Below are 25,727 nucleotides of genomic sequence, written 5' to 3'. Positions count from 1 at the left end.
CGGCATGTGGGATCTTCCTGGACCGGGGCACGAACCCGTGTCCCCTGCATCGGCAGGCGGACTCTCAACCACTGCGCCACCAGGGAAGCCCCTTGTTATGGATTTTTATCATAAATCTGTGTTGGACTTTATCACATGCTTTTATTCCTGCATCTGTTGAGATGACAATTTATTTTTTGTCCCTTATTCTGTTGATATAGTATGTTACATTAATTGATTTTCGGATATTAAGCCAACCTTGCATTCCTGGGATAAATCCCACTTGGCCGTGATGTATAATCCTTTGTATATGTTGCTAGATTCAGGTTGCTAATATTTTATGGAGGATCTTTGCATATGTATTCATGAAGCATATTGATTGGTTATTTTGTTTTCTTGTGGTGTCTTCCTCTGGTTTTGGATCAGGGTGATATTGGCCTCATAGGATGAACTGGGGAGTGTTACCTCCTCCTCTATTTCTCATCCATTTCCTTTTAGGGGGAAAATTTATGGTGACTAGGAGCAACTCCTTTTTCTCTTCTCAAGGCTAATTCTTACAGAGTGGTCTTAGCATTCATGTCAGGCAGCTCAGTGTCATTGGCTATATCCTAGGTCCATTTATTGGCAGGTGTGGCTCAAAATGGAGCAGGTGCCCAGCATCCCTGAGACACCTTATCTGATCACATATGGCTCCTCCGTCTGCAGGCAGACCCTCAGAACTTCCCTATGGGGACAGCGTTGGGGTATCTGCTCGCCCGGCAGCTGGGATGCTTGCTGAGGTTGCTTCTCTCCCCGCTCTCTTTGAACAGAGCAGCCACGAACCAAAAGGTACGGGAGCAGGTGCGCCTGGAACTGAGCTTCTTGAACTCAGACCTGCAAATGCTGAAGGAAGAGCTGGAGGGGCTCAACATCTCGGTGGGAGTCTATCAGAGCACAGAGTAAGTGGGGGCAACACTTCTTTTGGATACTTTCTGAGCCATGGAACATGCCTGCATCAGGGATGGTGCACAGATAGGCCTGAGGGTGCGGCAGACCCCGCTTTGATCCAATTTGGGGTTGAGCAAGGTGTAGCAATTAAAGGGATGAACCCATGGAGTTTATTGGAAATACCTGGCCAGTTGGACAAGAAGGCATTTATTTGTCCTGGGGACACACGGGACATAGTTTTACGGGAGAGCTACGTGGCTGGGTCCAGGCGGGGAGATGGCGTCTCTCAGGTGGCCTGGGTGGTGGCTCTGTCATAAAGATGCCCTGGAAGGGCGGCTGTGGTTAGCTCTGAGAGCCAGCCTGCCAGATGGGTCCCAGGAATCCCTGCCTTCTTCCATCAGCCTCAGCACACGGTCTGACTCTGGGTCATTCTGTTGAAAAGAGTACAAAAACAGAAAAACTGCCTTTTATATCAAAGATGATGAGACCTTTGCAAGTTCCCTGAGGAGACAGTATGACTGAGACACTTTGGAAATGTCCCCCATTAAATATTGGAGAAACAAATGTTCTAATTCAGAAGCATCCCTCAGGGAGTGTTTACAGGAGACCAAACGTTGAGGTGTGACCTTCAGAAAAGCTCAGAGAGTCTCTCACCCCAAGGTGAGCTATCTTGGAAAGAAAAGTCCATCTTTAAGAAGAAATAACTTTGAGGGGACTTCCTTGGTGGTCCAGTGGTTAAGGCTCTGTGCTTCCAACGCAGGTGGCGTGGGATCGATCCCTGGCAGGGAACTAAGATCCCACATGCCGCGTGGGGCAGCCGTAAAAAAAAGAAAAAACTTTGAGCTCTAAAGAACAGTTTACATACTTTTCTGTGTGGGGAAGTGGTACTTCTCGAAAGATAAGGGAGTCCCAGGGGAAACCCAGTCAGAAAATAATTCCCTGGATTAACAGAATGAAAATGTTGGGGAACCTTGAGTCACCTTTGGAATGTACTTTTCCTGATTGTCCCCAATCCTCTGCACTGTCCCCGAGGTGTTTTTCTGAGTCACGTGTGAAACCTCTTCTCCTTTGGTGACTGTCCCTGAGCCAGCCCGTGTGTCCTGCCTCGCTTACCTGTGGGCTCCCAGTGCAGTCTGACACCTAATCAGAACAGTCAATGCACAGCTCCCCCCAGCCTATGCTCTGGTATTAAATTCCAGTGTTTTGCCCAAAGGTCAAAGTTCCTCCAGGAGGCAAGGCCGGGCCAAACTTTGGTGATAAATGTAGGATGTTTCATATTCCCCCCTCACCATACAGAAGCACAGGGCTGTCCATCACGAGGGTGTTCCCGAGAGACATGCAGTTAAGGCCCCCGTGTGACCACGGTGCAACTCTAAAGTGTCCAGTCGGTCCCCTGTGCATTGGGAAGAGGGGAGAGAGATGTGCAGATGCATAATGACACCTTGCATTTCCATCAGCCCCTCCTCCTGTTTTCAAAGCAGATTGGTTTTTTCTCAGCACGGTTGATTTTTAAACATTTCTATGAGGTAGGCAGGGAAGAAACAATCTCATTGTGCAGATGAGAAAACACAGGGAAGCCGGAAGTTACGGAAAAAGTTATATTAGCACAAGGTGGAGGGTGGGGCGCCCTGGCCCGGAGGCTTTGGGACGCTGGCTGCTCCTGGACAGTCACAGGGAGAGCCAGCCCCGTTGGGGTCAGGCCAGGAGCACGCTGGGGGCCAGAGGAGGGCAGCACAGCCTGTCTTCATCTCCTTCTAGCAGGATCCAGCTTTCCCTCAGGAAAGGGCTTTGGGGAAGCTATACACCCTGCTGGGCTTGCCTGCTTTCAGCTTAGCCCTGTTGTTTTCTGTCCCCCACAGAGGCAGCTTCAGCTTACAGCCTATTGTCCACTCACCCTGCCTGCATTCCTGGCCTCCTCCCCAGGCTGGGCTGAGCAACCCCAGGAGGTCTCCTGTTACAGGTCTGGGAGCGAAATCCCTGTTTGCAAAACATAGCTGAGCCCCATTCACTTCCTGTTAGCTCTGCCCCTAAGGCCACTCCCAGGGCAACCTGTTGGGTAACCAACTGGTGAGTGCGGGGAGAGGAGGTGGAGGGGAAACAGCCGGTCAGGATCTCACCCAGGGCTGGGAGCCAGGTGCGCTTAGGTGTCAGATGGGGCCCCTGCCTTCAAGGCCTTCCCTGTGCTGGGGATGGGATGCCTAGAGGGATACACCGTATAGGAGGAGGCCCTTGAGAGCCCAGAGCTGGAGGGCTGCAGGGGAGATGGGACCCGCTGCAGTGAGGAGAGGCGGAGGGGGATGGCGGTTGGGTGGAGCTGGTGGAGATGCTCCAGATGGTGGAGCAGTGGGCACACCAGGCACAGCCCCGGGTGCACAATAGGTTCTCAGCACAGTTACTCAAAGAAGTGTAGCGATTGGAGGGCTAAATCAGGGTGGAGCTGGTAGGGGCCTCATGTGTTAGGCTGGGTCGTTTAAAAGTTGCCGGGGACTGGGACCGGTTTTGGAACAGAGATGGGGACGTGACCCAAGTGGTCTTTATGGAAAATGAACTGGTGTGTGCTAGCTTGGCGGGGGAGAGCGGGTGGGGACCTGAGCTGGGCTGCTGGGGGAAGGCCGGGGGGTGCAAAGTGGCCGGGATACGGATGTTCATGTACCTTGCTGTGTTCCTTCTAGGGAGGCATTTACGATTCCCCTGATTCCGCTTGGCCTGAAGGAAACCAAGGACGTTGACTTTTCAGTCGTTCTCAAGGTAAATCTCAAAGCGAGGGGCACTGGACTCACTGTTTAAAAGGGAAATGTAGAAGTTGTGTATCCCTTGAGAGTGCCCTTAGGCTCAATGTGCCCGTGTCCGTTGATTTCTGCAGGGTGGCCTTGAGCCCCCTCAGAGCCTGTCCCGTCCTTTCAGATGCTCCCTTTCATCTGGTCACTGAGGCTTCTGGGGAAGGGGTTGGAAACCCGGGCCAGTCCACCCCAGGTCAAAGAGGGTATATAACCAATTTAGGCCACGTTTTTGGAAGAATAGCCAAAGCTTTTGTCCCTCACATTTTATTGTGAAAATAGAAAAACTGAGAGAATTTGACAGTGGATCCCTGCACACTCACTACCTAGGTTCTCCCGTGAACATCTTGCTGTACTCACTTTATCACGTATTCGTCCATTTATGCATCCCTGAATCTATACATCAATCCATTTTATGTTTTGATACATTTCAAAGTAAATCAGGGAATTTCCTGGCGGTCCAGTGGTTAGGGCTTGGCACTCTCACTGTCGGGGCCCCGGGTGGAATCCCTGGTCGGGGAACTAAGATCCCACGAGGCACGCAGCTTGGCCAAAAAACAAAAACAAAAACACCCAAAAAACACCAAAACAAAGTAAATACTTGAATAGCTAGAGTTTATGGATCCCGCTGCTCCCTAATTCCTGGATGTCTACCTTCTCTTTTCTTTCTCTCTCCCCCTCTTTCTCCCTCCCTCCCTTCTTTCCTTCCATCTTTTTTTTTTTTTTCCTTCCAATAACAACCTTCTTGAGATATAATTCACACACCGCACAATTCACATCTTTAAAGTGAACGGTATCTGGCCTCCCCTTAGCCAGTGTGTCCCTGGCAAGCAGCGTTACTTGTAGGCCCATCTGTGTCTGTCACTGTGCAGGGTGCTGTTGAGGTCACAGGCCCTGCCTTTGCATGCCGTGGTTCAGTAGGGGATCCAGGTGGGAAGTGGAAGATGTGTTTTGATGGAGCCGCCCAGAGATGCCTTGGGGCCAGGAGAGGCCTCCCAGCGCCTGGAATGCTTTCCTCTTCCTCCTTGCCCCACATCCATCATTCTGAGTTGTACTGACTCACCTCAAACTTCCATTTAGGAGGAGAAAGTGGCGATGAGGTGGAAGGTAGTGCCTGTCTCTGAGCTTTCCAGCACAGGCATGGTGTATAGGAATGAATCCCAGCGTCGTGAAAAATGCTTCAGAGAATTTTGTTTCTTTTCACAGTAATCCTGCTAGTTGACTCATCTCGGACTGCTTTTAATTTAGAAAAGAAAAAAATGATGATATGGCATTTGGGGCCCTACACAATTTGTCCTTTTAAAAAGCAGTTGGTTAATGCTTCAGAAGCCTTTGCACTTGACCTCCAAGCTCAATCAGAGACTGCCTGAGTCCCTTGACATATAAGCCCTTTCACTCATGGCCTTGTGGACTGCTGCTTGTTTAAATCCATGTCCCGGGCCCTGTGAGTTTGGGGTTTATTTTGGAGTTTAAGAAGGGACATTGGATGCAGGATTGTCAAGGATTTTATTTTCTGGGTAGGAAACAATCCAGAGCTATATGGCAGCTTTTCACAGGTCCCCTGAACTTTTAGATGTGACACTTGCCACAGGTCTGTGAGACTCCAGACAATGCTTATGTCTGTGGAAGTGTTTTAGTTGCTTTTGTAGAATAGTTTCTTTTAAGATTTAGTTTGTTGCTTGGTGCCAGAGCTGCAAGAATGCAGGCATTTGGGGGTGTGGAGTAGGTGAAGGAGATTAAGAGGTACAAACTTGCAGTTATATAATAAGTAAGCCAGGGAGTTATAATATACAGCCTAAGGAATATGGTCACTAATACTGTAATAACTTTGGTGATAGATGGTTACTAGACTTGCTGTAGTGATCATTTCATAATGTATGCAAATGTCAAATCATATGTAATACATCTGAAGCTAGCATAGAACTGTAGTCAACTATGTTTCAATGAAACAACAAAAAAAAGACATACTTAGAACCACAAAATGTCTGAGTTTGGAAGGAATTGCAAAGGTTACCAAAAAATAAAGATAAAAATAAAGAACACAGGCATTTAAAAGGTAGACTCTTGGAGAAACTTGGGAATTTCATGGGCATCTGTAAGGATCCAAACATGTCATGTGCTGAATTCACATTAAAGCCAGTGGGGGAAAAAAAATCACATGTTGTGGGTATGGCCAAGTGCTATTCAGCTGAGGCTTCCAGCCATGTCATTTTAGCCTAAAAAGGACTCTACAAATGTCAGTCATACAAAAATGAGAATGTTTGGGGGATGTTCTGTTTTTCCTTCCACATTTGTCCTTGAGAGTAACACAGACAGGTGCCACAGAAGAGTTTGGCGACTGAATTAGGGCAATTCAAGTTGTCATTCAAATCTGTGTATCCATGAGATGTTTAATGGTCATTGAAGCTTCATGGTCTGATTTTTTTCTGTTTTAAATAAATGGACTTTAAAATGACTTCACAAAAAACACGATCAAAATCAATTCCCTTTCAGAGAATTCACGTTTTGTTTTGCTTTTAAATATGTCTTTATTAATTTATTTTTCCTACTGAGAACAGTATTGCAAAACATTCAGAAAATATCAAGACATGTAAAGATCCCTCACAGCCACACACCTCCCTCCCCCGCCCCCCGTCTCCCCACTGAGCTATGTAACTTGCTCAGTACTTAATCTGTGAGCACCCGATCTTGTCCTCTGATCAGGGGCCTGCCTTAGGAGGCTGTGAGACTCCTGTGATCTGTTCAGGCTTAGCATGGTGTCTTCTGGTAGTAGGTGCTAAATAAGGTAACTATTAATTTCATTCTTTTTAAAAAATATTTACTTATTTATTTGGTTGTGCTGGGTCTTAGTTGCGGCTCACAGGCTCCTTAGTTGTGGCTCACCGGCTCCTTAGTTGCAGCTCGCTGGCTCCTTAGTTGTGGCATGCATACTCTTAGTTGCAGCATGCATGTGGGATCTAATTCCCTGACCAGGGATTGAACCCGGGCCCCCTGCATTGGGAGTGCAGAGTCTTATCGACTGTGCCACCAGGGAAGTCCCAATTTCATTCTTAAGGCAGCTTTCAAATACTGTTGTCAGCAGCTCTCTGAGCACGTTTGCACACTTTGCTGAATATTCCCTTTGGATAAATTTCTGGACGAGGATTTGGTAGGTCAAAGGTACATGTTAGGGATTTCCTTGGCGGTCCAGTGGTTAAGACTCTGTGTTTCCACTGCAGGGGGCACTGGTTCGATCCCTTGTCAGGGAACTAAGATCCCACATGCAGCACAGCCAAAAAAAAAAAAAAAAAAAAAAAAAGATACATGTTACCTAATTACCCACCAGAAGTAAGTGGTCCTGCCTTACATTCCCACAGTGTATGACTGCTTACATTGGGTATCGCTTATCATTTTGATTTTGTGAGGTCAGGCAAAAATGATATCATGACAGTTTGCATTGTACTAGAGTTCCCGCTTTTGTTCATTTGTCCTTCATATGTGTCCTTTTGGAAATACCTATTTCTGTCCTTTGTCTGCTTTACCATGGAGTTGCTTTTAAGAGTTCTTTTACATATGAAGGAGAGTAATGCTTGGTTATGTATGTTACAAATATTTCTCCCAGTAGGTTCTCTCCTTTAACTTGTTTTACAAGCAATACCAGTTTAAAAAGTACACCTTTTTTTTTTTCAAACAGATTTTGTGTTATTAAGCTTAACAGTTCTTCCCTTGACAATTCTTCCTTGATAACATGTTCAGAAAGGCATTCTCCACATCAAGAAGACATAAATATTTTGCTATAGTTTCTTCCAGTGCTTTAACATTTTTTTAACGTTAAATCTTTAATCAATCAGGAATTTGTGTGTAAAAAAAATGAGGTGTAGCACTCTTTTTATTTTCACCAAAAAATGGATAGCCAGTTTCTCCTGAACTATGTATAAAGAATCCATCTGTGAGGCTTCCCTGGTGGTGCAGTGGTTAAGAATCCGCCTGCCAGTGCAGGGGACACGGGTTCGATCCCTGGTCCGGGAAGATCCCACATGCCACGGAGCAACTAAGCCCGTGCACCACAACTACTGAGCCTGTGCTCTAGAGCCAGCGAGCCACAACTACTGAGCCTGCGTGCCACAACTACTGAAGCCTGTGCGCCTAGAGCCCGTGCTCCACAACAAGAGAAGCCACCGCAAGCCCACACACCACAACAAAGAGTAGCCCCCGCTCGCCGCAACTAGAGGAAGCTCGCACGCAGCAGGGAAGACCCAACGCAGCCAAAAATAAATAAATACAAAAAAAAAAAAATCCATCTGTGGTGCTGGATACTGTCCATTGCACTGCGTGCCCCTCCCTCCCCCTCAGCCCTCCTCTACCCTGCTCTGTGGCTTTCTATTGGGTGTGTCTGAGGGGGAGTAGCATCAGCAGGAGATGAGAGGATGGGAAGAGAGGGAAGTAGGGGTTTTTAACTCCTCAGCTCCCTCAGCTGGGTACCTTTTACAATCCCCCCCAGCAGGGAAGGTCCTCGTGGCTGTTGGATGCTCACTTCAGGCAGCCATCTCTCCAGGTTCCCGTAGCTCCTTCTCCCCCTTGACCCTTCAACTCTGTGGTTCTAATGGCTCTGTAGGTCCTGCACAATCCTATGGTTTCCCATAACCCTGCCCACATCACTATAAGAGTTCTTCCCTTAGGGCTTCCCTGGTGGCGCAGTGGTTGAGAGTCCACCTGCCAATGCAGGGGACGCGGGTTCGTGCCCCGGTCCGGGAAGATCTCACATGTCGCAGAGCGGCTGGGCCCGTGAGCCATGGCCGCTGAGCCTGCGCGTCCGGAGCCTGTGCTCCACAACGGGAGAGGCCACAACAGTGAGAGGCCCACGTACCACAAAAAAAAAAAAAAAAAGTTGCTGCTCTCAGGGATGTCATCAGAGAAGCTCTAGAGGAGCTTTGTCCCCCAGATCATACTCACCATACTTAATGTCACTAATAACATAATTAATTATATTTGAAAACCATTTCAGTGACTTCCCCCATGGTCCACTGGTTAAGATTCCGCGCTTCCACTGCAGGGGGCGCAGGTTTGATCCCTGGTTGGGGAACTAAGATCCTGCATGCCTCATGGTGCAGCCAAAAAAAAAAAAAAAAGCAAAAAAAAGCAAAGCAATGTTGTATATTCATTCAGTACAGTCCCATTTTTGTAAGTGGAGAGTATATGGGTGTATGTGTAGGTATTCATTGAACATATAAAAAGCAGAAGGGTCTTTAATGTAGAAAGCGTGTAAAAAGGATACTCACAGACACTTGGGAAAATGTAATGAACAATCTCTCTACTCAACTTTTTTTTTTTTTTTTTGCGGTACACGGGCCTCTCACTGTTGTGGCCTCTCCCATTGTGAAGCACAGGCTCCGGACGCGCAGGCTCAGCAGCCATGGCTCACGGGCCCAGCCGCTCCGCGGCATGTGGGATCTTCCCGGACCGGGGCACGAACCCGTGTCCCCTGCATTGGCAGGCGGACTCTCAACCACTGCACCACCAGGGAAGTCCCATCTCCTCAACTTTTTGCAGCCAGGGAGAGCCAGCACTTACGGAAGATGTTATGCAAGAATCCATTCTCCATACCCATTATACTCATCTTATTTTTTCCTGTAATACTTGCCTCCTCCTAATATATGATATAATTTACCTATTTGTTGTGCCTGTTACTTAATGTCTGTGCTCCCTTGTGAGATTATAAGCTCCATGGGGCAAGATCTTTGTTTTGTTCACTGAAGTAGCCCCAGCACTGTGAACAGTGCCTGGCACATAGCAGGTGTTCGTCAATGTATCTTATGACCGAATGAGCTCACCAAGTGGTCATGAAACGCTGGACCCCGTTGGAGGTCTCACAGGGGTGCTTTGTTTGTGGAAGTGCACGGAGCTGCTCTCACGAAGGTTCCCATCACAGACCCTGAGGGTAGCATCCTCGTAACAGTCCCCAGACATGAGTTCCCTCTGCCAGGAAGACCCTGTGCCCAAAGGACGAAGGTCTAAGCCCCTGAATATCTGTGATGTTTGCTAGAATTATTGAACTTATAGTCACTTATGCAAGTCACTTAACTGTGCTGCCAAGACACTTTTTTTTTAAGATTTTGTTTTTGATGTGGACCATTTTTAAGGTCTTTACTGAATTTGTTACAATATTGCTTTTGTTTTATGTTTCGGTTTTTTGGCCGCTAGGCATGTGGGATCTTAGCTCCCTGACCAGGGATGGAACCCGCACCACCTGCATTGGAAGGCGAAGTCTTAACCACTGGACCACCAGGGAAGTCCCCATTTTTAAATAAAAAATAACTTCAACTTCCCTTTTTACTGAAGCAACAAAAACAAAAATTTTAAATATACATAAATAAAATTAAGAAAATAAATCCCACCACTTAGAAAATCACTGCAGTGTACACTCTCCCATAAGTTTTTATGAATTCTACATGTATTTTTTTTTTTTTAAAGAAACATTTATTTATTTATTTTTGGCTGTGTTGGGTCTTCGTTGCTGCGCGCAGGCTTTCTAGTTGTGGCGAGCAGGGGCTACTCTTCATTGCGGTGCGTGGGCTTCTCATTGCAGTGGCTTCTTGTTGCGGAGCACGGGCTCTAGGCACGCAGGCTTCAGTAGCTGTGGCTCGCGGGCTCTAGAGCGCAGGCTCAGTAGTTGTGGCGCACGGGCTTAGTTGCTCCGCTGCATGTGGGATCTTCCCAGACCAGGGCTCGAACCCATGTCCCCTGCATTGTCAGGCAGATTCTTAACCAGTGCGCTACCAGGGAAGTCCCTCTACATGTATTTTTAAAGGGGGGGACCTTAGACATTACTATTTTACCTGTTTACGGTTTTGAGTCACACCTTACAGTATCTCATTTTTCTTACAGGATTTTATCCTGGAACATTACAGTGAAGATAGCTACCTCTATGAAGATGAAATAGCAGATCTTATGGATCTGAGACAAGTATGTTCCTGTGTGCGGCAGGGTGAGGAGGGTGGCTACTAGAGCTTGATGAGTCTTCAGATGATCCCATTATTTCATCTGAAGCCTTGTAGAATCGCTGGTGGTCGGAGGTGGTAGGGAGGAACTGTCAGAATCGTCCATTCAACTTGCCACATAAGAAGACCACAGAGGGGACAGACATACATGTCTGGGGCTGGGTTCCAGGACTCATGAGTTCACTCCAGCCTTGCCCATCTCTCCTAGAGTTCATGATACCAGCACTGGGGCCTAGGCTCCAGAGAAATAGCGTGTGTGAGCATCTTCCCTGCCTGGCTGTCTGCACTATGCTCACCCGGTCACCCCCTCACCCCCTCAGTGGTTCCTTTCCTTTCAGGCCTGTCGGACGCCCAGCCGAGATGAGGCTGGGGTCGAGCTGCTGATGAGTTACTTCATCCAGCTGGGGTTTGTTGAGAGCCGATTCTTCCCACCCACCCGACAAATGGGGATCCTGTTTACCTGGTACGTGCCTGGGCTGGGGCTTTCCCACTCTGGCCACCGCTGGGAGCCTCTGTCCCACGGAGGCTCCTCTGCACTGTGGCCTCCTCTTTCTAACCGTCCCATTAATACAGGAGACATGTAGATAAACCAGTGTTTATTTATGAAGGGGATCCAGGGGGAAAAGGCTCCAACGGACCATGGCTTCTTGCTTCTCAGAGCAAGTGAGCCGAGGAGAAGAGGCATTTTTTTCATGCTCGTTTTATCGCGGGGGAAACACTGGGGCTCTGAGGTGGAACTAACAAGAAACAAGATTCTTGTCCCAGATGGCATGGGAGTGGGAATCAGGTTTTGTCCCAGTGACAAGGGCAGCAAACAGAAATAGATGAGATTTTACAAACTGAAGCAGAACCTTGGATTCTTCCCCAGAGTTGGTACTTACCATGATTAGTGTTGTCTAAATATTTTGGAGATGCTATACCTCTTCTCTGAGTTGCTTAGGGCTGTGTGAAACGAAAGTAAATCCCAGTAGCTAAGGGGCCTATTCAGAGTTTAATTTCACCACAGCAGATGGCTATCCATGCTTCCTTTTGGAAGGAAAGGCAGATGACTTTTCCTGAAGATGTGTTAGCTGCCGGCACGTGGGTGAAAGGGCCAAATGTGACTTCTTAGTGTTGAATTAGGAAGAAGCTCCGTATCTATCCCCTGATTGATAGGTGAACTTTAAAACATATCCTGAGTCTTTTAGACTTCAGGAAGAATTATGAAGGGTTAGGATTTTCTATATTTCATTTAAGAGAAGCCTTCTTTTTTATTTTATTTTTTTTAGTACATTGTATTTTTTAGAGCAGTTTCAGGTTCATAGTAAAATTGAGTGGGAGGTATAGAGAGTCCCCGTATAGCCCCTGCACACCCACGACCTCCGCCACTGTCAACATCGCCCCACCAGACTGTTCCATTTGTTACAGCTGATGAACCTACATTGGCTCACTGTCACCCAACATCCGTTGTTTACAGTAGGGTTCATTCTTGGTGGGCTACCTTCCGTGGGTTTGGACAAATGTAATAATGACATGTATCCACGTCATATCATAGTATCACACAGAACAGCTTCACTACCCTACAATCCTCTGCCTTCCACCTAGGCATCCTCACCCTTCCCCACCCCCAATCCTGGCAACCACTGATTCTTTTTGTCTTTTCCAGAATGTCATATAGTTGGAATCATACAGTATGTAGCCTTTCCAGATTGGCTTCTTTCACTTAGTCACATGCATTTAAGGTTTCTCCATGTCTTTTCATGGCTTGATAGCTCATTTCTTTTTAGTGCTGCATAATTTTCCACCGTGTAGCTGTACCACCGTCTGTATATCCGTTCACCTATGGAAGGACGTCCCGGTTGAGAATCCCTATTTCAGTTTGCCCTTGCGGGTGTCTTTATTCAGTATGATCAGGCCCATCGTCTTGCTTGGAAATGAAACCTCATTGCATGTGCATCTTTGAATTTTATTCAAGAACTAAGTTCTGTCCATTTTTACCCAGAGGTGGCACTCACTAACCAAGGAATTCATATTCTCAAAAGACGTTTCTTTTAAATAGGTATGACTCCCTCACGGGGGTTCCGGTCAGCCAACAGAACTTGCTGCTGGAGAAAGCCAGCATTCTGTTTAACATTGGAGCCCTGTACACACAGATCGGGACCCGGTGCAATCGACAGACAGAAGCTGGGCTGCAGAGCACAGTGGATGCCTTTCAGAGAGCCGCAGGTGTGTCTTTGCGAGGGCTGCCGGGATAGAGCCCTGGCCCTGCCAGGTGGCCCTGGTACCCCAGCTGAAGGGGGTTCGTGGGTCCTCCACAGGCCCACACTTGGCCTCACAGGCCTGAAAGGGCCAGGCCAGTTTCCAGAGCCGGTGTATCTTCCCACCAAGAAAATCGCTTATTGGCTCAAACCCTGTTTCTGTCTGAATATGGCTTGTGTACACGGTAGTTAACGATTAATCTTTTCCAAACGAGTGGCCCCAGAGATGGCAGTGAATGGACTGTTTCTTTGAACACAGTTTCGAAGAAGAGAATAAGTTTTCTCAAATGGTGGGAATGTAGGCTTTTTCTTTCATCAGACGTGCCTGTTTGGTGCATATGACTACCCTTGCCTTTCTGTTATGCTCATTCTGAGAAGCTCGCTCACGCAAGGTTGCTCTTCTCGGCCCCCTACCAAGTGACAGTGCCAGCCTGTAGAGGACTGGGGGCTGCCAGGCGAGGTGCAACGGGCAGGCCTGCCTCATGGGTGTTCGAGGGTCCTGCATCGCTTCCTTCTAGCAGGGCCTGTGACCAGCAGTCTCGGCACAGGGAATAGTGGGCAAAAGCAGTGACAAGCACAGACCAACGTGTGATGCGCTGAGCTGGCTCCACAGCGGGTTTCCTTCTGTGCCGGTCCTTGTCACTCTGTTTCGGAGTGTCACCCTGGCAGATACTTTTGGGGTATCTGACTTTGCTCTGCAAGGCCGTGAAGAACTGTGGCTTTGCCATTTTGGCTGATCATGGAATCGCTTGGTTAAAATGATTGATCCCTTGGGAGGAAACGACACTGTGAAATTCCACGTGGGAGTTGATTTCTTTCACTGTAAATCCTTTTCTGGGCTCATCTTTCTTTCTGAGGACTCTGAAGCAGGTATGCTTGGTGACCTGTCTCTAAGATTCCAGAGATATGGACAAAACAAAGCTTGAGAACAGAATAGGAGCGAACCCCAGAAAGGAGCAGACAGCCTGCAGCCGTCGCCTTCCTTCTGCAGGGCAGTGTATGCTTTGCAGCAACACCAGAAGAACCAGTCAGATGGGATTTGTGCCGGAGATTTTATTTCAGCTCCCGGTTGATTGTCATTTAATGCTGTGACACTTTTCTAACACATAAAAAAGTCAGCTGAGGGCTACGGCATGAAAATTTCCACTGGGGTGGCTGAGTTGATCTTTCTTGAGGTCCTGGGGGAAAGCCCGGAATTTCTGAATGACCCAGGGGTTAAGTGTGAGCATGTCCGCCTGAGAGCCCTTCCGTCATTCTGTCTGCCTTCTACCTTCACCTCCATCATATGTGTAGTCACGTATGGAATTTCTCACAAGTGTGCCAGGTGAGACAGGAATGGATAGGGAGCAGGCTGGTTTCCTTGCTTGATACAGACGTAAATGTTTTGGAAGAGAGTTGGAAAACAAAAGTTCTTTAGCTATGGTAAAACATACATAACAAAACTACCATTTTAACCATTTTTAGGATTACTGTTCGTTGGCATTAAGTACAGTCACATCGTTGTGCAGCTATCCATCTCCAGAACTTTTTTATCACCCCAAACAGAAACTCTGTCCCATTAAACACTACATCTCCATTCCTCCCTCCCCTCAGCTCCTGGGAAACATTCTACTTTTTGTCTCTATGAGTTTGACTATTCCAGAGACCTCATCTCACCCAGTGGAATCATACGACATTGGTCCTTGTGATGGACCTATTTCACTTAGTGTGTTGTCTTCATCCATGTCGTAGCATGTGTCAGAATTGCCTTCCTTTTTAAGGCTGAAATATTCCGTTGTAGGTATATACCACATTTTGTGTATCCCCATGTCTGTGGATGGACATTTGAGTTGTTTCTGCCTTTCGGTTATTGGGAATAATGCTGCCAGGTGCATTCATGTATAAGTATCAGTTTAAGTCTCTGCTTTCAATTCTGTGGGGTTATACCTAGGAGTAGAATTACTGGATCTTATGGTAATTGAGAATCAGATTTTTCTAAAGATGCTTCAGGACACCAGTTTTATATTTTTGCTTCTGTCATTTTCCATACTCCTGAGCAACATGGTGAAATAAATATGATCCCCAACTAACGTGCAAACCAATTCCAATCGTAGGGGTTTTAAACTACCTGAAAGAGACGTTTACTCACACTCCAAGTTACGACATGAGTCCTGCCATGCTCAGTGTGCTGGTCAAAATGATGCTGGCGCAAGCCCAAGAAAGCACGTTTGAGAAAATCTGCCTGTCTGGGATCCAGAACGAGTTCTTCGTGCTGGTGAAGGTGGCTCAGGAGGCTGCCAAGGTAAGCCTTGCCATTTCCCGTGACTTTCGGAGTGAGTGGGATTCGTCGGTGTGGGCCCACTGGACGCAGCGGGGGCTTCCCACGGCAGCTTGCCCGTGACCTGGGCAGCATGCCCGCCCAGGCTGGCCAGAGTGCTGGCTTGCATTTTCTTGGCAAGTAATGGTGTTTCAGATACGGATCACTGATTCCATCTGCAGCTTAGCCTAAAAACCAGCATAATGACAGTGGCCTGATCTCCCTGTTAACTCTGACACTGACAGCGCTAGGAGACCTTGGAGTTGCTCCCAGATTCTGGAGCGACCTCTGGCAGGGGCCGCTGCCCAGAAGAAAGGGCTCTTTTTCTGCAGCCCGGATACGTGAGGGCCCCTGTGCCACCCTCCTCGTTCCCAACATTTTTTCCGTTGTAGGTGGGAGAGGTCTATCGGCAGCTGTACACGGCCATGAACCAGGAGCCAGTGAAGGAGAACATCCCATACTCCTGGGCCAGCTTGGCCTGCGTGAAGGCCCACCACTACGAAGCCCTGGCCCACTACTTCACAGCCACCCTCCTCATCGACCACCAGTGTAAGGCTTGGCATCTCGGGGCTCTGGGCTTTGGTCAGGGCTGTGGTTTTGCTTCCTCTGGGTGATTCTGAGCTGAGTGAGAGCTGTCTACCTGCCTGGGAGATGCTCACAGCCTAGGGGCAGAGGGTGGGGATTACATGTTGGCCCAGGCAACAGGATGGGATTAGGGGTTATGTGGTTCCTTCCTGTGGGAGGAAGAGGGGTAGCGTTCCTTCTGCCTGGGATGGAACAGACGGCTTCATGGAGATGATGTTTCACCTGGAATCTAGGGCCAGGACTAGATCAGGGAGGCACTCGCCTCAGGCACGAAATCTAAGGGGATAAACTCAGTAATTGAGATAATATTTTAAAATTATAATTGTAAATGAATCAAAACTAAGACAAAAAAATACTCGGTGATTAAAATTTTAAATAAGGACACAGAGCAATAACGGTGCCTTACTGAGCCACATGGGAACCTGAAATAAAAAAAAATTTTGATCGGTTGTTTATCATGAATATTTTTGTATTAATTTTGATATTTAGAAAATTGTATTAAAATATCATATATATCTTGATGGCTGAGTTTGGGGCACCTCCTTAAATGTTCAGCCTGCAGTGAGTGCCTCACCCTCCTCCCCATAGTCTTGGCTCTGATCTGAGGTTGGGTGGGACTTTTGTTGCAATTGGTGCTAATCAAGGCAGCCCTCTGAGTAACGAAAAGGAAAACCTCTGGGGCCAAGACTGCCTGGGTTCGTATCTCAGCTCTGTCATTTACTAGCTGGGTGATCTTGGGCAACTTACTTACCTGCTCTGTGCCTCAGTTTTCTCATCTGTAAAATGGGGACACGAAGAGAACCTATCTCACAGGCTGTTGTGAAAACTAAATGCCTCTATGCAAAGCTAAATAGTGCCTTGTATATGGTGGGCTCTCTGGAAGTGTCAGCTGCTCCTGCTAGTATTATTTTATGGTCTATTAGGCAGGACAAGTCATGTAAACCAGCCGAAATACAGTGCTTCAGTCACTGTGGTAGGAACACAAATGAGGCAGCAGTTGGAGTCCTCGGTGTAGGCATGGATGGTTCCTCAGAGGCAGTGCCATTCGAGTTAGACTGGGGACTCTGAGGAGGACTTGTCCAGCTGAACGAGGAGGGAAAGGACAGCTAGAGTGAGAACAGGATCTGAGTGAGCCCTGGAACAGAGGCCGGAAGTGTTGAGGTAGCAGTGGGTGGTTTGGTGAGGTCAGGAGGGGACACGTGCCAGGGAGGGTGCAGGCATGGAGGCCCCCAGAGGTTTGAGGTGGGGCTGTGCTTGGAGGTTCATAAGATGGGTGATGGGGAGCAGGTAGAGAGCAGGGGCTTGGAGCCAAATCCGGAGCCCCTAGAGTGTGCCGGGCCCCCTGCACAGAGACCTTGGGCTGGATTGCCTGGGTATGTCCAGGGGTGGAAAGGAGACCTATTATCCCAAGGGCCTTGTAAAGCTGGAGAAGGGAACCTGGGGATGTGGTTGAAAGAGGGATCTCTCAGTGGGTCTGCGGTGCCACCTCTAGAGCCCGCACCGCAGCCGCAAGAAGGGATTTATCCTGTGGTTCTTGTTGCAGTGAAGCCTGGCTCAGATGAGGACCACCAGGAGAAGTGCCTGTCCCAGCTCTACGACCACATGCCAGAGGGGATGACGCCCTTGGCCACGCTGAAAAACGTTCACCAGCGCCAGCGGCTGGGTGTGTGTCGGCTCTCCTGCTCCCTCCCTCCCCGTGCCCCATCTGATACTTCCACTCACCAGCAGCTCCACGCAGGTCCCCAGGGCAGGGCCCGGAGAGTAGGGCTTCCCGAGTCATCGTGGCCACTCTGGATTCAGAAACCGGGAGGCATAGTCCTCTGGCCTCAACGGGCTTCCAGAGCTGTGTTCTCACAGGTTCTGCGAGGGACCAGGGCTCCCACGTTGGAGCCAGGGCTTTGGCAATCTTCCAACACCCTAGCGGGGTCCAGGGGATGGCCCTTGGTGGTGCTAATCTGGAAGGACGCATTTCTTAGGCCACACCTAAGGACGGGTAATGAATTGTCCTAGTTTGGTCTCTAACAGGTCTCAGAGTGAGTATGCTTTCCATGTCCAAACCTGAATTCTTCCTCCACCCGATCTTGTCCCCCCCCACCCCACACATGCACTTTCCCCATCTCAGGGATGGCAGCTCCATCATTCTAGGTGTGCAGGCCAGAAACCTTGGACGCATTCTCCACCCTCATCTTTCTTTCTCATCCCCGCATTTGATTAGCGAATCCTGTTGGCTCTACCTAGAAAAATATCCCAAATCTGACCACTTCTTACCTACCACCCTGGTCCAAGCTTACGCAGTGCTTACTTAACAGACATTGACTCGCTTAAACCTCACACAACCCTATGAGATACATATGGTATGACTCCCCATTTTTCATCTGAGGAAACAGGGGCCCAGAGAGGTCACACAGCTTGCCCAGCTTTTGACCAGGGAGCCCTTGTGGTCCAGTCTCACCCAGAGGTGGAGCAGAATTCCTCACCTGCACTTCTGAGGCTGGACATGGTCAAGCCCCTGTTCCTCTCTGGCCTCATTCCCTACCCTTCTCTCCAGCCCTCACTCCCTCCAACCAAACTCCCAAGTTCCTTGTTGTCCTTAAACATGCAGGCATGCTCCTGCCCCAGGGCCTTTGCACTTGCTGCTGTTCTTCTAGGAGCGCTCTTCTGTCAGATATCCTCTTGACTGCCCCCTCACGTCCTTCAGGCCTCCACTTAAAAGTTACCTTCTAAAAGGCCTTTTCTGATCACCCATAATAGAAGGGCGACTCCCCAGTCCCCGTCTTCTTGTGCCACATCTGCCTATTTTTTTTTCTGCTTTATTTTTCTCCAGAACCTTACAGCCACACGACCCATTACACATTTCTTTGCTTGTTAATTATCTGTCTTCAACCACTAGCATGTAAACTCCATGAATGCAGAGGCGAGTTTTTGTTCATTGCTTTATCTCTGTTGCCTAGAATGTTTGGTAAATGTTTGCTGAATGAAAGATTTATAGACACAAGTGAGCATATTGTACACACATTTAGAGGGACTGAAGCCATCCAGGCAGATCCTTCAGAAAAGAGAACGTCCACCTTTCTGGGCGAATCCTTGGGCACTCGGGCTCTCCTTGAGGTACTCACATTGCAGTTTACGACATGTGTCCTGTGGTCTTGATTTTCTGTGGGCAGGCAAGTCCCATCTGTGCCGAGCTGTTACCCATCACGAGGAGTCCGTGAGGGAGGCCAGCCTGTGCAAGAAGCTCCGGAACATCGAGGTGCTGCAGGAGGTGCTGTCTGCGGCACACCAGCGGTCCCGGCTCAAGTACACTCAGCTCCGTGACGACTATGACCTGCTGAGCTTGATCGACGTTCCCGACATCATCTGTGAGTGGCCTGGGTGCCGGTGCCAGGTGCAGAGTGTGCCATGTGAGAGGCAGGGGCACTCGGGCGTTCCTCCTGCAGGGGCCGGGCAAACCCTCGCTGTGTGCCGGGCACTGGGACAGGGCCGCGTGCTGCTCTTGCCCTGGAGTCCTCACCTCCTCCTTCCCAGATCCAGGGCCTTCTTTATGGTCTTCGTCCTTGTTGACCCCTTGGTGGCAGCCGACCCCCTTCTGCCCCTCAACACGCCACCTATGGCGTCAGGGCCCTGCCACCTTGGTTCTCTCTGCCCTCACTTTCCTCTCCACCCTGTTTGCTGACGGTCGTGCCCAAACCCACCTCCCCTCCTGGCATTCTTGCGGGTCTCCTCTCCCTGGCTTGCTTCCTCTAGATTCCTTTCTTTAAAGTCTCACGGGCTCCCCTGGGGTTCCAGCCCCCACCGCTAGTCAGGAGACCCCAGGAGCTGCCTTTCGCCTCGACGCTTTCCCTACGCTCCACACCCACCCACGTGCCACCTGCCTTCTGGAAAACTGCGATTTGCTCTGTCTTTTACCTTCAGCTCCATAGTTTGAAAGCCACCTGCATCCTTATTCCTGCTCCAAGGCTTGATCTTTACCCTGTTTTCCCCATTTTCTTTCTTTTTTTTTTTCCCCCAGACAAAAATTATTTTTATTATGAAAGAAGAAGTAAAATTTTCACTGATACAGTGGATCCAGGGGGTGCAGGGAAAAGTTTTTACTTTGGCAATGAAGATTTCTTCAAAATCTAGTTCATCGTGTCTGTGTGTGTGTGTGTGTGTGTGTGGTGAGAACACTTAAGATCTACCCTCACGTATACAATATAGTGTTGTAATAGTCACCGTACTGTGTTAGACCTCTAGAACTTACTCATCCTGCATAACTGAAACTCTGTACCCTTTCACCAACATTTCCTCACAGCACCCAACCCCCACTGTCCCCGGCATCCGCCATTCTGCTCTCTGCTTCTATGAGTTTGACTTTATTTATTATTTTTTATCGTATGAGTTTCAGGTGTACAGCATTATAATTCAACATCTGTATACACTCCAGAGTGATCACCACCACAAGTCTAGTTACCATCCATCACCATAGAGTTGACCCTCTTCACTCATTTTGCCCATCCCTCCCCCCCAAACCCCTCTGGTAACCACAAATCTGTTCTCTGTATCTATGAGTTTGTTTTTGTTTTGTTTGTTCATTTGTTTTTGGGGATTTTTTTAGATTCCAATCATATCGTCTTTTTTTCCCCTCTATCTGACTAATTTCACTTAACATGATATCCTCAAGGTCCATCCATTTAGTTGCAAGTCACAGGATTTCATTCTTTTTTTTTTTTCTTTTTTGTCTGAGTAGTAGTCCATTGTATATATATACCACATCTTCTTTACCTGTTCATCCGTCTATGGACACTTAGATTGTTTCCATATCTTGGCTATTGTAAACCATGCTGCAATGAACATAGGGGTGAATATACCTTTTAGAATTAGTGTTTCACGTTCTTCACGTTAATACCTGGAAGTGGAATGGCTGGGTCATATGAACTATGCTTACCTTTTTGAGGAATCTCCATACTGTTTTTCCATAGTGGCTGCACTAATTTACAGTGCCACCCATAGTGTACGAGGGTTCCCTTTTTTCCACATCCTCTCCAACATTTGTTATTTCTTGTCTTTTTGATAATAGCCAATTATAACACATGTGAGGTGATAGCTCATTGTGGTTTTGATTTACATTTTCCTAATAATTAGTGTTGTTTTATGTGCCTGTTGGCCATCTGTATGTCTTTCTTGGAAAAATGCCTATTCAGACCCTCTGCCCATTTTTCAATTGAGTTGTTTGTTTTTTTGTTGTTGAGTTGTACGTGTTCTTTATATACTTTGGATAGTAACTCCTTATCACATATAGAATTTGCAACTGTCTTCTCCCATTCAGTAAATTGCCTTTTCATTTTGATGATAGTTCCCATCACTGTGCAGAAGCTTTTTAGTTTGACGTAGTCCCATTTGTTTGTTTTTGCTTTTGTTTCCCTTGCCTTTGGAGTCTGATCCACAAAAATATCACTAAAAACAATGTCACTGAGGTTTCCACCTATGTTTTCTTCTAGAAATTATATGGTTTTAGGTCTTACATTCAAGTCTTTACTCCATGTTGAGTTAATTTTTGTGCATGGTATAAGATAGTGATCTAGTTTCATTGTTTTGCATGTGGCTGTTTAGTTTTCCCAGCACCATTTATTGAAGAGACCATCCTTTTTCCATTGTCTGTTCTTTGCTTCTTGGTCATAAATTAATTGTTCATCTATGCGTGGGTTTATTTCTGGGTTTTCAGGTCTGTTCCATTGATCTGTGTGTCTGTTTCTGTGCCCATACCATACTGTTTTGATTACTGTAGCTTCAAAGTATAGTTGAAATCAGGGAGCGTGATACCTCCAGCTTTGTTCTTCCTTCTCAAGATTGTTTTGGTTATTCGGGATCTTTTGTGTTTCCATACCAATTTTAGAATTATTTGTTCTAGTTTTGTGAAATATGCCATTATATTTTTGATAGGGATTGCATTGAATAAGTCGATTGCTTTGGGTATTATGGCCATTTTAACAATATTAATTTTTCCAACCCACAAACACGGAATTATCTTTCCATTTATTTGTGTCTTCTTCAATTTCCTTCATGAGTGTCCTATAGTTTTCAGTGTAGACGTCTTTCACTTCCTTGGGTAAATTTATTCCTAGGTGTTTTATTATTTTTGATGCAATTGTAAATTGGATTGTCTTAATTTCTCTTTCGGATAGTTTGTTATTAGTGTATAGAAATGCCATGGATTTCTGTATATTGATTTTTTATCCTGCAGCTTTACTGAATTCATTCATTAGTTCTAACAGTCTTTTGGTGAAGTCTGTAGGGTTCTCTTTAAGTAGGATTATGTCATCTGCAAATAGTGTCAGTTTTACTATTGATTTGGATGCCTTAACTTCTTTTTCTTGACTAATTGCTATGACTAGGACTTCCAATACTATGATGAACAAAAATGGTAAGAATGGGCATCCTTGTCTTGTTCCTGATCTTAGAGGAAAAGTTTTCAAGGCTTGTCGTATATGGCCTTTATTATGTTGAGATTTGTTCCCTCTATACCCCCTTCATTGAGGGTTTTTATCATAAATAGATTTGAAGAGTTTGGCCGTTTCAGATTCCACATACAAGTGAGATCTCGCTCCGCAGTACTATGAGGGTGATACTAGTATCACCCTCATCTTAAAGATGAGGCAGTGGAGGCTTAGAGAGATTAAAGTCTTTCTTCCAGGTGACCAAGCTGGTTGGTGGAAACAGGAATGGCACTCAGGGATTCTCCTTCATGGACACAGGCCACTTCCCTGACCCCCTTGTCCACACAGTAGAGACAACCTCCACAGGGGGAGGGAGATGCACAGCTCCTGGCGAGGCTGTCCGGGGGTGGTGGCACCACTCTTGTAGTGGATGAGTAACCTGTCTGAGCCCAGTGCTGTGTGAAGCAGTTCGTTTGTAAGAAACCACAGGGCCGTCCCGTGAATACAGGGGTGTGTCAGTCTTCTTGACAGTGCCAGTCTTCTTCCCCATATTTTCTTTTTATGCTGTTGTTCATGTATACTTAGCCTGCACGGGGATCCTTTGTTAGACACTGACTAGCCTCATGGGAAGGGTTGGCTTGAGCCTGCCATGAATATGATAGTGGAGATTTGGCAAACCCACTCCTCACTGTGAAATCCTCGCATCACACATTAATACTGAAGAGAGGAAGCACATCTCGCCCGAAACTGTGCTGAAAGCATGGTATTTCCATAACAGCCACACCCGAAACGTAGGTTACTTCTCAGTAGGATTTTATGAATACCATTGGATGTCCCCTAGAATACAAATAAGCTCCTCGAAGGCAGGGAATTTGTCTTATTGCCACTACTCTGTCCCAGCCCCAGAGTGGGATATAGCTCATAGTAGATACCCAAATGGAGTTAGGCCTGAGTTTTCAAGGATAACTTTCAATTAGAGAAACATTTCAGCTTTTACTTTTAATCTTCTTTTCCAGCTAAAACTGAGCGAGAGGTTGAAATTATACCGCCACAGTTCTCCAAGGTGACGGTAATGGACTTCTTCCAGAAGCTGGTATGTTGAACATGTATTTCATAATGACTTGAGGGGAAAGCTGTTTTATAAATTGCAAGTATGTAAAAGGCTACTTTTAGATGTTTTTGATTTTTAATTAGAGATGTTATATAAGATTATTTAAATTAAGATAATTTTAAAAAGATAATTTTATCTTCAATATGTTGGACCTTTTAGAGCAAATGGCAGTTAACATTCTTGTATGACTTCGCAGCACGTATTATCCCAGATGGTATCATTAGTCTCGGAGCAGGGCCGAATGAAATCTGTAAGGACAATAAGGCATCATTTCCTTTGGTTTTCAAAAGTTCCTGATTCAGCCTTCAGCTCCTACAGCTAATGATGCTCTATTCCAAAGGGCCCTTTATCTGTGTTTTCGGCTAATAAGAGATGGACGCCTCCTCGAAGCATTCACTTCACTGCAGAAGAAGGAGACTTGGGGTTCACCCTGAGAGGAAACTCCCCGGTTCAAGTCCACTTCCTGGATCCGTACTGCTCTGCTGCCGTAAGTGTGGACCCTTCTAAATGGGGAGCAAAACTCCCTGGCATCTTCGCAGACGGAGAAACTGGTAAAATATAAAGAGAGCTGCCCAAACAAATGTATGTGGGTGATTCAATGTAGGGTTCCTCTATGTAAAAGGCCTTGCTTTATGTGAAAGGTCTCTCATACCTTTCTTGCCCAAAGAGAAAAGGATTAATTTTTGCCTTCTTGAAGCAAATTTGTGCAGATAACTATTTTATTAATGAACTTGGGAACTGCTTTAGGGATCTGAATGAACAGAACATTGACCTTTATTTAAATCATACTTTCATAGGTGGCAGGAGCCAAGGAAGGGGATTATATTGTTTCCATTCAAGACGTGGATTGTAAGTGGCTGACTGTGAGTGAGGTTATGAAGCTGCTGAAGAGCTTTGGCCAGAACGACATTGAGATGAAGGTCGTGAGCCTCCTGGATGCCACATCGTCCATGGTGAGTGCTGATGGCCCCTGGCAGCAAACAGCGACGTGGAGTGAAGTCAGTGTGAGTCCAGCCCCAGAGGTCTTTATCCGGACCCCTGCCTCCTGCCCGCATTTGTAACGTGCCACAAACGACTGAACTCCTAAGCCCGTCATCACTGGGATGTGCTCAACTTGGGTCAGAGAGATCACTGGAAACCTTTTTTTTTTTAATCCTATAGATCAGCGGTCCCCAGCCTCTTTGGCACCAGGGACCGGTTTTGCGGAAGACACTTTTTCCACGGATGAGGGGTGGGGCGGGGTGGGGGGGATGGCTCAGGCGGTAATGTGAGCGATGGGGAGCGATGGGGAGAGATGGAGAGCAGCAGATGGAGCTTTGCTTGCTCTCCTGCCACTCACCTCCTGCTGTGCGGCCGGGTTCCTAACAGGCTGTGGACTGGTACTGGTCCACGGCCCAGGGGTTGGGACCCCTGCTATAGATAAAAGAACCAACTGATTTATTTTTCTGGTTAAATTCTTTTCAATTGCAAAAGTAGTACATACTCATGGTTAAAAAAAATACTGAATTGATACAGAAGGGCTTGAGATGATGTGTGGAAGATGCTCTCCGCACGTCGTCCGGGACAGTGTTAGCTGTTTCCTGGGAGATCTTGGGAAGCGTCTGAGCCTGTGCAAGTCCACGTGCACAGTTCCAGCCCTTTGTTTCCCCAAGTCGGAGGAATTGTGGCATACGCACTCTTCTGTGCTTGCTGCATTCAATTATGTACCTTGGACGCTTCCCTCTAGAACAGTATGTGTTTATTCATTCAACAAATATCGATTGGGCATCAACTGTGTGCCAGGCCCTTCTCAGGTGTTGGAGCTACAGCTGGAATTAGACAGATAAGGTCCCTGCCCCCACAAAGCTGGCACTAAATATGCAATAAGTGGTTGTGATTTTGGGTACGTGCTGTAAAGGAAATAAAATGTGTCATGTGCTAGAATGACTGGAGCTGGGAGGGGCTCCTGAGCAGGGCTTGCCCTGAGGCTTGAGTGACAGGAGGAACCAGCCATGTGAAGAGGTACAAGAGCACGTGGGAAGGGGCACCAACAGGTGCAGAGACCAGACCCTGTGGCAGGAATGAGCTTCACCTGCCAGAGGAACTAAAAGAAGGCCTTTCGGCCGGAGCATCTTGACAAGGGCCAGAGTGGAGGGAAATGCGGTGGGAGGGAGGCAGGAATTCATCGGCAGTGGAGGGAGTTTGAAACCTTTTGAGACGGGGAGTGACGTGGCATGATGTTTATTTTAGAAGGCCGTCTTGCTGTCTGGAGGCCAGCCGGGTGGCCGCAGAGCAAGCTGGCTGTGGCAGTCACCCAGGCCAGTGACGTTAGCACCGTCCCACTAGGGGGTGACAGTGGAGGTGTAGAGAGGTGGGTGCACCTGAGACGTAATTTGGATATAGAGCTGATGGATTTGTAGATGACTTGTATAAAAAAGATGCGGGA

General features: G+C 47.3%; 1 protein-coding gene across 1 annotated transcript in view; it reads left to right on the top strand.

Annotated features, from left to right (window-relative positions):
* RHPN2 (rhophilin Rho GTPase binding protein 2) overlaps positions 1–25,727 on the top strand; it is a 57,478-nt gene that overhangs the window by 27,704 nt on the left and 4,047 nt on the right. The window contains exons 3-14 of the mRNA XM_027079330.1: positions 789–917; positions 3,579–3,654; positions 10,548–10,625; positions 10,999–11,123; positions 12,699–12,865; positions 14,991–15,178; positions 15,586–15,742; positions 17,322–17,441; positions 18,943–19,137; positions 23,208–23,284; positions 23,643–23,789; positions 24,100–24,255. Of these exons, the coding sequence (XP_026935131.1) occupies positions 789–917; positions 3,579–3,654; positions 10,548–10,625; positions 10,999–11,123; positions 12,699–12,865; positions 14,991–15,178; positions 15,586–15,742; positions 17,322–17,441; positions 18,943–19,137; positions 23,208–23,284; positions 23,643–23,789; positions 24,100–24,255 (1,615 nt within the window). The remainder of the gene's footprint in view (positions 1–788; positions 918–3,578; positions 3,655–10,547; positions 10,626–10,998; positions 11,124–12,698; positions 12,866–14,990; positions 15,179–15,585; positions 15,743–17,321; positions 17,442–18,942; positions 19,138–23,207; positions 23,285–23,642; positions 23,790–24,099; positions 24,256–25,727) is intronic.

The sequence above is a fragment of the Aethalodelphis obliquidens genome, unplaced genomic scaffold, assembly GCF_003676395.1.
Source record: "Aethalodelphis obliquidens isolate GAN/ISIS:26980383/991018 unplaced genomic scaffold, ASM367639v1 scaffold43, whole genome shotgun sequence".
Classification (NCBI taxonomy): Eukaryota; Metazoa; Chordata; class Mammalia; order Artiodactyla; family Delphinidae; genus Aethalodelphis; species Aethalodelphis obliquidens.
Note: the sequence above shows the minus strand (reverse complement) of the source record. Positions and strands in the feature narration are given on the sequence as shown.